This window comes from Engraulis encrasicolus, chromosome 23, assembly GCF_034702125.1.
Source record: "Engraulis encrasicolus isolate BLACKSEA-1 chromosome 23, IST_EnEncr_1.0, whole genome shotgun sequence".
In the NCBI taxonomy this organism is placed as follows: domain Eukaryota; kingdom Metazoa; phylum Chordata; class Actinopteri; order Clupeiformes; family Engraulidae; genus Engraulis; species Engraulis encrasicolus.
Genome location: NC_085879.1, coordinates 19,792,541 through 19,805,040, shown reverse-complemented (window position 1 = coordinate 19,805,040; position 12,500 = coordinate 19,792,541). Strand labels below are relative to the sequence as shown.

Genomic DNA, 12,500 nt, shown 5'->3' with positions numbered 1-12,500 from the left:
CATATTAATACCCTAATGTGATTGTTATTTAAATTAGATCAGTAATGACATTGAGAGCTTCATTCTTCATCGTTCATCTTTTCTTCAGTTCTGTGAGTGAAATAGGGGTGCCTATACAGTACATCTGCCACCCTAAGACAAGTTGGATGGCCATAGTGGTTGTTTCCAGATGGGGCTGACCCCATGCGTCACAGCCGTTTCCAGGTACAGGGTAACCAAACTTCTTTACTTTGATTGCTCCACAGACATTCTAACACTTAAGCCTCATGACGTGCCATTGACAGAGCTTGACTATCAAAACGAATACATGTGTCATTATTCACTTAGGGAAAAAAAAGTTTACTTGTGGTCTACTGACAACAAAAACCCTCAATGGGGTGGGGTGGGGGGTCCAGGCCCCAGACAGCAGCTTATGTCGTTTTTTTTTTTTTTTACTTTTATAAAGACAGGACTTTTTGGACCTTTATTAAGACAGGACAGAGTGAGAAGGAGACAGGAAATGAGCGGGAGAGAGAGATGGGGCAGGGTTGGGAAATGACCCAGGTCGAACTCGCAACCTGGGAGAAAAGTGTTTACCTTCATGCCTAGCGGCCTATGTGTAAGCTTAAAGCTTTTCTTTTAGTGCAACACAGATGCTATGGCTAAAAGGGCTTTATGTCACAACTGGCAGACTCACTGACAGGTTAAAATAACAATACAAAGTAGGCAAGATTTTTAGCAAACATGAAAAAAATACATTTTAGCATATTCAGACTGGACTGAATTACCGCAGGCACAAGATGTGTACCCAATGAAAAGCAACATTTTAAGTCAGCTTTTCAAGTAAGCAATAAATCGCACTGCTCTACATAAGCCAGACAACTTATTATCCGGCTACACTGTAGGTATTTAATTTTCGCCAACTCAAGTTCTTTTGCAAGTAAAAGGAAGTCAGCACAACTACTTATTCTTAAGTTGAATACACTTATAGATCTCTCACAGCAGGCCACAGCACTTGGTAGATCAAATATTTATTTTGTACAATGCAGATGATGGGCTTCACCCAGTAAGACACGGCCCCTATTAATGGCCGTAATGTATCTGTTACCAGAATGGCAATAACTACGTTGTAGTGCATTACTTAAGGCCCTGTGTTATGTCATAGCATTGTAGTAGGCTACTATGGTGGTATTAAGGGGCAACAGCCCTGTGCACTGTCATCGTGGTGTTGTGCTATGGTAGTAAAGGCTTTTCAGTGACTATTACAGCGTTCTTCTGGTGGAACGGCGTGCCTTTAAGGGGCTACAACAAGCCCAGTGATTTGTTTAAATACTTGTTCTGTTTCCTGCTATGGGTCCCTAGGGAATCACGGTGCCTTCTTTCACACTTGCAACAAGTCTCATGCCAACAAAGTCTGCGATTTTGATTTTAAAAAGGCAAAATAATAATGAGTAGGCGTGAAATTGGCGACTAATTTCCAAATTGGTCAGGGTGTTTTGTTTATGCATGTATATTGTTCTGTGCTGCCGGGGGAGGATCCCTGCTACATACAGGTCCCTGGGGAATATGGCCTGCAGAGATTAGCATGCTAATCTGGTCCCCCCACCCGCGCTAACACCAACGCTGAGTACGGCAGGGTGTGTGTGTGTGTGTGCATGTGTGCGTGTGTGCGTGTGTGCGTGTGTGTGTGTGTGTGTGTGTGTGTGTGTGTGTGTGTGTGTGTGTGTGTGTGTGTGTGTGTTTGCTGCAGTGGGGCTTCAGGAGATGATGTATTGCTACAGGGGACCAATTAGCAAGTAGTGCTAAGATGCATCTTACCGACACCAAGGGGTGGGAGACGGGAGTGTGTGTGTGTTTGCGTGTGTGTGTGTGTGTGTTGTCTCTGTGCGTGCGCGCGTGTGTGTGTTGTCTCTGTGTGTGTGTTGTCTGTCTGTCTGTGTGTGTGTGTGTGTGTGTGTGTGTGTGTGTGTGTGTGTGTGTGTGTGTGTGTGTGTGTGTGTGTGTGTGTGTGTGTGTGTGTGTGTGTGTGTGAGCGTGGGGTGTTTTCTACAGTGAGGCTTCGGGAGCATTAGGATGCATCAGCCAGAGACACGAGTGGTGGGAGGCAGGAGAAAGATAGAGAGAGAGAGAGAGAGAGAGAGAGAGAGAGAGAGAGAGAGAGAGAGAGAGAGAGAGATTGAGAAGTGATCAACATGAGAAAAAGAAAAAAAGAGAAAAAAGAGTGGGGGAAAGAGAAAGACGTAGAGAGAGAGAGAGAGAGGGAGAGGATAAGAAAGAAAGAGAGAGTGATCAGTGCAGATGAAGTGAAGAGCAAGAGGGGAGTAGAGATAACGGAGCAGGCCGAAAGCAAAACAACAAAAGCAGAGGTACAAAGCGATGCGGGTGGAAAGCAGGAGGGAGGAAGAAAGAAAGAGCTAAACGGAGCAATGGAGGAGTATCAAAAGAGCTAGTGTCAGGAAGCCACCCCCGACCGAACCGAAGGCCGTTCCCTACAAATAAGGAACAACTTTCTGGAGCCAAGATCACACGAGGGAGTGGGGTCATGCCTTGAGGACTTTTGTTAGCCGATTTGTCCACCTCCACCCCTGTCCCTCCCATCTACTGACTGTACATATGTAGTAGTTTTTGTAGTGTTAATTCAACCCTCTTGGAGCCCCAATTGTATTGCCTATTCTAGATTCAAGATTCCTTTTTATTACATCTCATTATAGGGGCATATAAGAAGTGCTTTGAGTCAACTTCATAGCTGTGATACTGGGCTATATACAGCATTACATTACATTACATTTGGCTGACGCTTTTATCCAGAGCGACTTACATTTACTGTTTTTCAGGGTATCGGTTACAGTCCCTGGAGCAATGTGGGGTTAGGTGCCTTGCTCAAGGGCACTTCAGCCATGGATGTAGGTGTAGGGAGAGGTCCGGTGGGATTCGAACCTACAACCCCCAGATTGAAAGACCAGCTCCCTAACCGTTAGGCCATGGCTGCCCCGAGTAAATACAGTAAATACAAGTTGTATTTATTGTATTGTATTGTAAGACAGCAAAATTCCATAGTATTTTCCTGAGATGAATGTTGGTAATTTGGGTTGGAGGCCCAACTCCAGAGCGCAGTAAAATGAGTTCCATTCTGACTAGCTCAGTGGTCATCAGGTCATCACAGCGAATCAAATAAAATGAAATATTTATTTTGATGATTTGATTGGTCAATGCAGGCGAAATTCGCTCCTCAATTGCATGATATTAAACTTCACGAATATTTTCACTTTGCCTCACTCCTGTTGGCTAGCCTTCGCCTACCCCATAGGACTGAATGGCAAAGTTCGCTTCACTTGGCCAAATTGCTGTGAATATGTCCCCAGCTGAGCCACTGGGCGCGGGGCCTTACCTGTGGGGATGAAGGTGGGCTGCTGCAGCTGCATGTTGGCCAGGGCCTGCTGGTAGTGGAACATGCTGGGGTTGAAGACCGCCGCCGACGCCCCGTTACTCTTCTCTAGGGAGGGCCGCTTGGGGAGCTGCTGCATGGAGCCAGGGGGCAACCCCTGGGGAGGGAGAGAGAGAGAGAGAGAGAGAGAGAGAGAGAGAGAGAGAGAGAGAGAGAGAGAGAGAGAGAGAGAGAGAGAGAGAGATTTAACACTCTTGTCAACACCAATGCCTTAGTGCAGTGATTCCCAACCTTTTGTGTCTCATGTACCCCCCAAGCCATTTCATTGTACCATGAGTACCCCCTAACTCATATTTTACATTGCTTTTTCTATTCCAGTGTGACTTTGCTCCATGCATTTGTTCAAATTAAATTTTCCCAAGTACCCCCTGCAGTATGCTCGCGTACCCCTAGTAGTACACGTACCCCTGGTTGGGAAACACTGCCTTAGTGTACATGTCTGTCCACACATGGAACAGTGTGAAACATCAATGTATGTCCAGTGCACATGAACATTTGACAAATAAACCTGACTTGACTAGATTACAGACACCCCCCTCCTTGTAAACACCCTCCTAAGGTTCAGTGAGTCTGTGCTGTTGCAGCTGAAGTCTCTTGCAAATCTGTCACCAGTATTTACAACAACCATTAAAGGCACACCAATAGTGGAGACGGAGAGAAATGTGCAGACTGCAAACTAACTAGATTTTATGTACTGCTGCTTGCTTACACAAGAACCTGTGTCTAGTAGTCATTAATCAGGCGGGAAAGAGTTCGGCATCATTTATTTTCACCATTAAGCTTAGCCTGGTCAGACCTTACCAGACTTGTACTAATTTCATTTCTTAAGAGGGGCTATAATGAAACGATTCTTGGTGGTGAACTACGTTGGAACTTGAACAATTGCTAACTTTTGGTCATGACATGCAATCTGTTTGTGATGTGTCATCGTTTGCCTCCCTCGCCCCCGTCCCTTCCCCATTCGTTGACTGTCCTATGTCGGTTGTTGTATGTCGATTGTCGTTGTTGTCGTAATGTGAAGGGAAATGTACAATGACTGGAGCGTGATGGATGGCAAGGCCAGACGGCATTAGACTAGAGGTGAAAAGTCAAACAACAACAAAAGACCTACATTGCCTGTAAACACTCATAAAAGTACAAATCTTGCGACTTATTGAGTTACTGTGTGTGTAAAAAGCAGGCTGAAATTCCCCTTCCTGTGAATTCTGAGTTATTGGGAAAGTGTACAGAGGGTACAAATTTGGAAAAATGTGCGAGCACACATACTAATCTGGACTCACAGTATCACATGAATTATTCACAGTTAATATCTGACTCAATATGGCTGCTGTCCAGATACATAAAACATTACTCTCGCAGACTACCACCCTTCTGTGAGCTGAACCTGACCGGCATGTGAAATAAAAGGTTTATAAGGAAAAACAAGTGCACAGGGTATGCCTAGGGTTACATTAGGTATTAGCAACAAGCTCTCAAGATGTTTTTGGTTTCTGTGGATATACAGTATGTTCCATGATTTATGCTAGGCTAACAGCTAAAGGCCTAATGCTTAATCCAGAAAAACTCTAAATCGATTAAAAAAGTGTAAAATTCAGGTAAAACTCCTGTTTTGTAAACAGACATGGCTGTCTGTATTGGCATTCACAAGCAGCAAGCAAATAATAACAGCTGAACAATGATGACGATGCTATGACACACAACAGGTGGCTTTATGCAGCTGGCATCACATCGACACATGGCGGCATTTGATGCATAGCAGCACAGTAGGCTAGCACCTAGCTGTTGCACTCGCAGAGATGACAAGGGAGAAGACACAGCTGGCACAGGACGAGATGGGGATGAGGACAGCAGAGCGCATGAAACCAAACATTACAAGGGTGCAGCACCAACGATACTGTAGTTTCCCATTTACAAAGATTTGTGCTGTGAGGAGGGACAAGATGCTAAGCAGCCAATCACCTGAGCGCATTTTTGAGTGACAGCAGTTTCCAAACAATCCGAGGTTGTAGAGGAATCTTCAGCTGTGCGCGCAGATAGAAATTTTTGCATACAAGAAGCCTACATATAGTCACATGTATAGACCCAGGCAGAGTCAACTGGATAAATGGAATACTGCCGGTCTTGCAGTGAAATGACCAGAATCAGTGGGGAAAAAAATCACAGCAGGCCAGAGTGGCATGGCTAGGGAAGACCGCAGGAGAGCTGTGCCCTTGTAGTGCTATGTTTATGCCCAAGGCAATTTTTATTCCTCTGACTTCCTCTAGCCTATTAATGTAATTCCTGCATAGTCCAGACCTAGCGTTGAGCTTGTGATCTGACAGCAATCTCCAGGAAGCAGGAAGGCAAACACAGCCAGTCAGTAGTGTGGTCTGCATGAGGTGTCGGGAGTGTCTGAGAGGGAGGTTTCACTAACGCTCCACGTCGCTGCTGCATGATTGCCTGATGTGATTAGTGATTTGAATGATTTGATGCTCAAAAACCACCACCCAATCTGAACTAAATTATATTTATTTCTCTGGTCCTACATCTACAGAAAACCCCACCCAATATATACAGTATATGTTTTACCTGCAGATCTTCATCCCAAACAGCCCAATGAGGCAGGGTAATTGCCCTATCTGGTAACCCAGTGTTGCTCAGCCATGCTAGCTGGCATCTGTAACACAAGTATGGAGCACCAGAGTGATGCATGGGTTTGAGTGGATGGGGGAGACTGCAGGACGGATGCCTAGTGTGGGTGGCTGTGCTAGCTTTATGGGCTAAGCACGGAGCACCAGAGTGGTTGTGAGTGGGTGTGAGTGCATGGTGGGTGTGAGTGAGTGCATGGGGGGGACTGCAGGAGGGACGCCCTGGTGTAGCTGGCAGTATGGGCTGAGCATGGGGCACCAGAGCAGTGTTGCCAGATTGGGCGGTTTCCCAACTGGTCTGCTTAGGATGATCATCTGCAGGTAAAAACAGTTAAAAAGGGCATTTTGGCGGGTTTTTCTGCAAATTTGTGGCCATCAAAATCAATAGAATTTTGTTCAAATTGTGCGGGAGTTGTGGGGATTGTGCTTCCAGACGGGTTTTGAGCGTTTTTTGGGCTGGAAATCTTCAGACTCATTTGGCAACCCTGCACCAGAGTGATGCATGGGTGTGAGTGAGTGCGAGGGGTCGACTGCAGGAGAGACGCCCTGGTGTAGCTGGCAGTGGCATTGCTAGCTTTATGGGCTAAGCATGGCGTGGGGCACCGGAGTGATGCATGGGCGTGAGTGCATGGGGGAGGACTGCACTTGCTGGCAGTGCTAGCTTAATGGGCTAAGCATGGGGCATCGGAGTTGTGCGGGGCGAGTGCACGTGATGTGGAAGACTGCAGGAGGGCTGCCCTAGCTGGCAGCGCTAGCTTTATAGGCTACGCATGGGGCAGCATTTATGCCTTTGATTCATTAGTTTTACCCCGCTAGCCCGTTAGCACACCGACATTAAAATGAGCTTAGCGCAATCAGCGCATATGAAGATGAATTGCAGGCAGGCTGCCAGTCAAATCCACACACAGGGGGCAGGGAGTGCACTATTCTATACTCCTATACTATACAACATCTCCTATTCTATACAACATTTCACTATTTCATTTGGCAGACACTTTTATCCAAAAGCGACAAACAAAAAGACAGAATCGACAAAATGCAATGTAAGGGGAAATGTTGTACGTATACTGGCTATGCTCTGTGAACGTTTACCGCTCATTTAAATTCAGTTGGCAATGCTTGCATAAAAATGCCAAGCACAATACTCTGCTCTCTTTCTAGCTCTTTCACTCACTTGCTCTCCATCACTGTATCTCTCTCCCTCTCTTTTGCGCTGTCTTCCTATATATCTTTGTGTCTTTTCTCTTTCCCCCTTCCCTCAATCTCTCTCTCTCTCTCTCCCTCTCTCACTCTCTCCCTCCCTCTCTTTTCTGCACCTGCACTGCAGACAGACTTTGTTTGCAGTTGATCACAGTGGCAGCCGGCTCCATACATCACAGGGAGAGACAAAGGACGTGCCTCTCTCTCCCTCCATCTCTCTCTCTCTCTCTCTCTCTCTCTCCCCCTCCATCTCTCTCTCTCTCCCTCTCTCTCTATTGTTTATTCTCTCTGCCCCACCCCTCTCTCTTTTCCTCCATCCCTTGGTTTCTGTGCCACCCTTTATCTCCTCTCTCTTCCTCTCCATCTCTCCATCTCTCTCTCTCTCTCCACGCCCCTCCTTCTCTCTCCCTCTCCCGCCGGCTCAGAGTCAGAGGTGTTGAATAATTTAGCATTCAGCCCCACGTGGAAATGCCAGGGAGTGTTAAAACAGAGTTAAAATACAAAAATACACACACACACATTCTATAGATACAGAGACACAAAACAAGGCACACTTATACTACTTACAAGCAGAGAGACGGGAAAACACACATACACTGACAAACACACACGCAAACGAGTGTGTGCACACACGCAAACAAGTAGAGAAGCCAAATACGGAGTTGACCAATCAGGAAACCAAAGTACTGTTGTTACATCTCTCTTTCACAAACACACACACACACACACACACACACACACACACACACACACACACACACACACACACACCCTGTCAAAGTCACACACACACACCCACACCCACACCCACACCCACACACACACACACACACACACACACAGACACACACACACACACACACACACACACACACACACACACACACACACACTTGACAAATCAGACGGCAAACACAAAAGCAGCAGCACCAGTAGTAATTGCTAGTCGCGTGTAAGTGGGTTTAAATTAGTCCTTTGCAGACGACGCCAATTAGGCATAGTGTTTAATCTCTGAACCGAGCTGCCGAGTGCCAACGAGCCCGCCTGCCTGCCTGTTTCTGAGCTGCGGCTACGCTACACACATGACGTGAGCATCTCTCTGATGCGCAGCTTTAAATGTCAAGGGACTGTGCATCGCTGTCGTCTGTAGTAGTTGTGTCTTGTCTAGAGAGAGAGAGAGAGAGGGAGAGCCAGAGATAGAGAGAGAGGGAGGGAGAGCCAGAGAGAGAGCCAGAGAGAGAGAGAGAGAGAGAGAGAGAGAGAGAGAGAGAGAGAGAGAGAGAGAGAGAGAGAGAGAGAGAGAGAGAGAATGTGCATACTGTGTGTGTGTGCCTGCGCACATTTATAATATAACAACCTTTTCCTGGACACTTACAGGCATAATGAGGAAGTGCTCTTATTGCATTAGCCTTGATCAGTGTCACTGTGATTAAATAGACAGAGAGAGAGAGAAAGAGAGAGAGGGGGGGGGATAGAACAAGAGAGAGACAGAGACAGAGAAAGCAAGAGCAAGAGAGAGAGAGAGAGAGAGAGAAAGAGAGAGAGAGAGAGAGACAGAGAGAGAGAGAGAGAGAGAGAGAGAGAGAGAGAGAGAGAGAGAGAGAGAGAGAGAGACAGAGAGAGAGAGAGAGAGAGAGAGAAGACTGCAGATTTGTCCCTCCCCCTGTCCTGACATAGGGACTTCTGGGAAGGGCATGGGCAGGACTTGCTGTGCTGGCTACTGTTCGATTTACAGCAGGAGAGATGCGGGTACAGTCCCACTAAGACTCAGCAACCCCCTAAAAGCACAGAGGGTTGGTGGGTGTCATATTATATACTGTATATATATATATAATATACAGTATATATACTTGTGTATATATGTATGTGTATTCCTCCTTGGTCTTTCAGGGAGTGGAATGAGGGTTGCAGTATAAATTGGTGGCATCGTGACCAAGATCTAGCATGCCTCAAAAGACATGAAAATAGCCAGGTTTGGGAAATATTGCGCTATATAAGACTATATCACACTTGCTGTTCTTTGCTATTCTGATCAGATGGTAACCTCACATTTTGTTGCCCTTGATTTAGACATTGACTATGAAGCTAATATATCTAAGCATCTAATCTATGTTGTTCAATCTTGTTAATCTAAATTGCATCAAATGTACTGTAATGCAATTATGCACACACATATGTGCGTGCACGCACACGCGCACACACACACACACACACACACACACACACACACACACACACACACACACACACACACACACACACACACACACACACACACACACACACGGTCGTGCATGCACACATAGCCTACACACTACAAAATCTATGAACATATCAATGTAATTACAGTAAATTGCAAAACCTAGCACTTTCCAATAAACAGAATGTAGAACCCTCCCCCTCACAATGTACATTCCCTCCCCATATCCCCTTCTTGTCAAGAAGTAGAACATGGCTGCAAATAGAAGTCCAAAAAGTAGCGCACATGGAGAATTTCCTTTAAAAATAAATAAATAAATAAATAAATAAATAAATAAATAAATAAAAGATGACAGTTTAAGGCCTGATGTATGGATATTTGTGGCGCACCCAGCTGTGCTGTGTTGCAGCTCTGAAAAGAAGTTGGGTCATTATGTAGGACAGCTTGACTGCTGTAAGCTGTGGCCCAGTAGCCTGCTCCCCCTATACTACTGGACTCTAGGGGCCTCAGCTGACCAAATGCTATACAGGGGCACAGTAGGGCACCGAGAGATAATGTGAGCTCACAAAGCACGCGAGCAAAAATAGTTTTTGCAGTTATTTATTTTAAAAAGCTTGTAAATTAATTATATTATTGCAAAAAGTGCATGTGCACTATTTTGTGTGCATTCTGTAGATTACTCCTCCTGCTAAAATTCTAAGGTAGTAAGGTTGCTTTTTAGTGAAACTCATAACGGGGCACAGCAAATCAATACCCAGGCACATGCCCCTGTAAAATGGGTCTAGCCATGCTCCTGCTGCACTATCTTGGTATGGCTGAATTCGACTTTGCCTAAGTCCTGACCCCTTGGATTACAGTTGCTAGGTCGAATAGATAAAGAATCTTCTATTATCACCATGGTTTATGCGATGACTGTGTGTAAATCACGACAGTAGTTCACTCGGGGAAACTGTGTTAGAAATACCTCCGGCAAAATGCCTACTTCTAATATATACACGTACCTAATGTTTACTACTTGTTTCCTGGCACAGAGAATTGAAAGCATCTAGTATATTGAAACTTGTGTGTTCAGACACTGATTTAGATACCTCTCACAGTGCCTTTTTTGTCACTTTGACCAGAAACAAAATCATTAGCCTACCCCCCACATATGACAATCATTGGAAAGCTTTTATGTCAATCACAACATCAGCTTCTTGGGAAATGATTCAATATGTCCAAGGCCTTCATTTAAAATATCCTGGATGATTTTTTTTATGATTATGATTTGCAAATTATTTATCGTCAAGAGGTAGTTTAACAGTACACCCTCCTTGGACCTCAATATCAGTTCCCGGCTAGTAATTCAGGCTATACCCAACCGAATCATTCAAAATGGATCCCACGATTAGATTGAACCCCCATCCCAACCACACCATCCAGACAGGTTTTAATGAGCAGCGACAGAAACAGCGGTGAATATAAAATGCTGCAGTCTAGCCCCCGTTCACTTTGCAGCACAGAGCAGGACAGACTTACCATCCACGGAGCCAACACCTTGGTGAAAAAGATGTTATCAAGCCTCTTATCTTCACAACTGTTAACGACTCCTCCGAAATTCTACAGATGTCAGCTAACCAGTAATGCTATTCATTTTAATTGTGTGCAATAATTTCAAAGACGATGTAAGCCATTCATTCTCACCTGTGGATATTGTAGGCGGGAGGTGGAAGAACTGGAGTTTTCATTTTTTTATTTAATCTTTATCTTTCTTAATACATTGACACGCACATAGGCCCTAGTTGTAGGTCTTTTGTTCCCATCCATTGAGTGCCAACCTGTAGTGATAGTTTTTTTCAGTTTTTTTTCTTCTTCTTCTAAATTTCGAAAGTGGACACTCTAATTCAACTTCTGTGTGATTTTGGTAGTCTAACTGTGTGATAAACAGACCTGTGGCGCAGTGCGCTAAGCCATTTGGGCCATTTGGGCTTGCATGCCCACGGGGACCCCAGTTCGAGTCCGGACGGGGTCATTTCCCGATCCCACCCGCTTCTCTCTGTCCCACTCGCTTCCTGTCACCATCTCAGACTGTACTATCAAGTAAAGGCATAAAAGCAAAGCCCCTAAAAAAATATATATATAAAAAAGTAGCTTGCTTGGAAGCACACAGACTTCTTGGGGCATTAGGTTTAGTTAAAACTCTGAGAGTCAAACAGCACATATTGAACAGAAGACGCTAGAAAAAAGTGGCTATTTTTTTTAGATTAAACTAATCCTCACTTAGCCTGGGCTAACTTTGGAACCAAGGTGCCAGAGAAACGGGTTTCACCTATGTAAAGCTGAGATTCACAGCTTTAAAACGAACCCTGTCTAACACAAAATATTCTCTGGCAGTTTGAAAAAAATGTAAAAAAAAAAAAATTGCATAGATTGCTGTCTAGAGTCTTGAATGTGCTAGACTTTCACCTGACATCTGGCCGTCTTCTGTGGTCTGGTGCTGTGCTGCATTGATATACACCATGAAGTCTGTATGGCCTCGACAATGACCCTGACTATTGACATAGGGTCACACAGGAGCAACACACAGCTTTGACCTTTAGTCTTTGCTCACCATAGTGGTGGCAGAGGCATTCTGGCTGGCTTGGTGTGGGTCAGAAGGTACCTTTTAGAGTACACCACTGACCTCCAACCTCTGATCTATGACTTCTGACATTGACTATTGACAAGGGCCAGGGGGCACCCAGAAGTAAACATTACAAACTGAGAGGTTCTGAGTAGCTACTTAAACTTAACTTTCTGACTCACCACAGCAGCAGCGGAGGCGTTCTGGCTGACCTGGTGCTACAATGCCTTGATGCATTTGCCTTTTGGCTAAAGAATGTATATGGATAGGAACTGTCACACACAAGAAATGCACATGGTCACGGTGTAGTACAGAGGTGTGGGTTGAGGACATGACCGATGCCATGGTGGATGAAAAGGTGACTGTGGTGCGCATGGGCAGTGGGTGCGACGCAATGATGGATGAAAAAGTGACTCTGGAACTGGAATTGCATTGTGAGTGTGAGTG

At 45.2% G+C, this 12,500-nt stretch overlaps 1 protein-coding gene across 4 annotated transcripts in view; it reads right to left on the bottom strand.

The window, feature by feature from the left end:
• Positions 1–12,500, bottom strand: part of mbnl3 (muscleblind-like splicing regulator 3) — a 53,989-nt gene that overhangs the window by 12,664 nt on the left and 28,825 nt on the right. For all 4 annotated transcript variants that reach the window (XM_063189547.1, XM_063189548.1, XM_063189549.1 and 1 more), the window contains one exon: positions 3,368–3,521. In XM_063189547.1, coding sequence (XP_063045617.1) covers positions 3,368–3,521 — 154 coding nt within the window. The remainder of the gene's footprint in view (positions 1–3,367; positions 3,522–12,500) is intronic.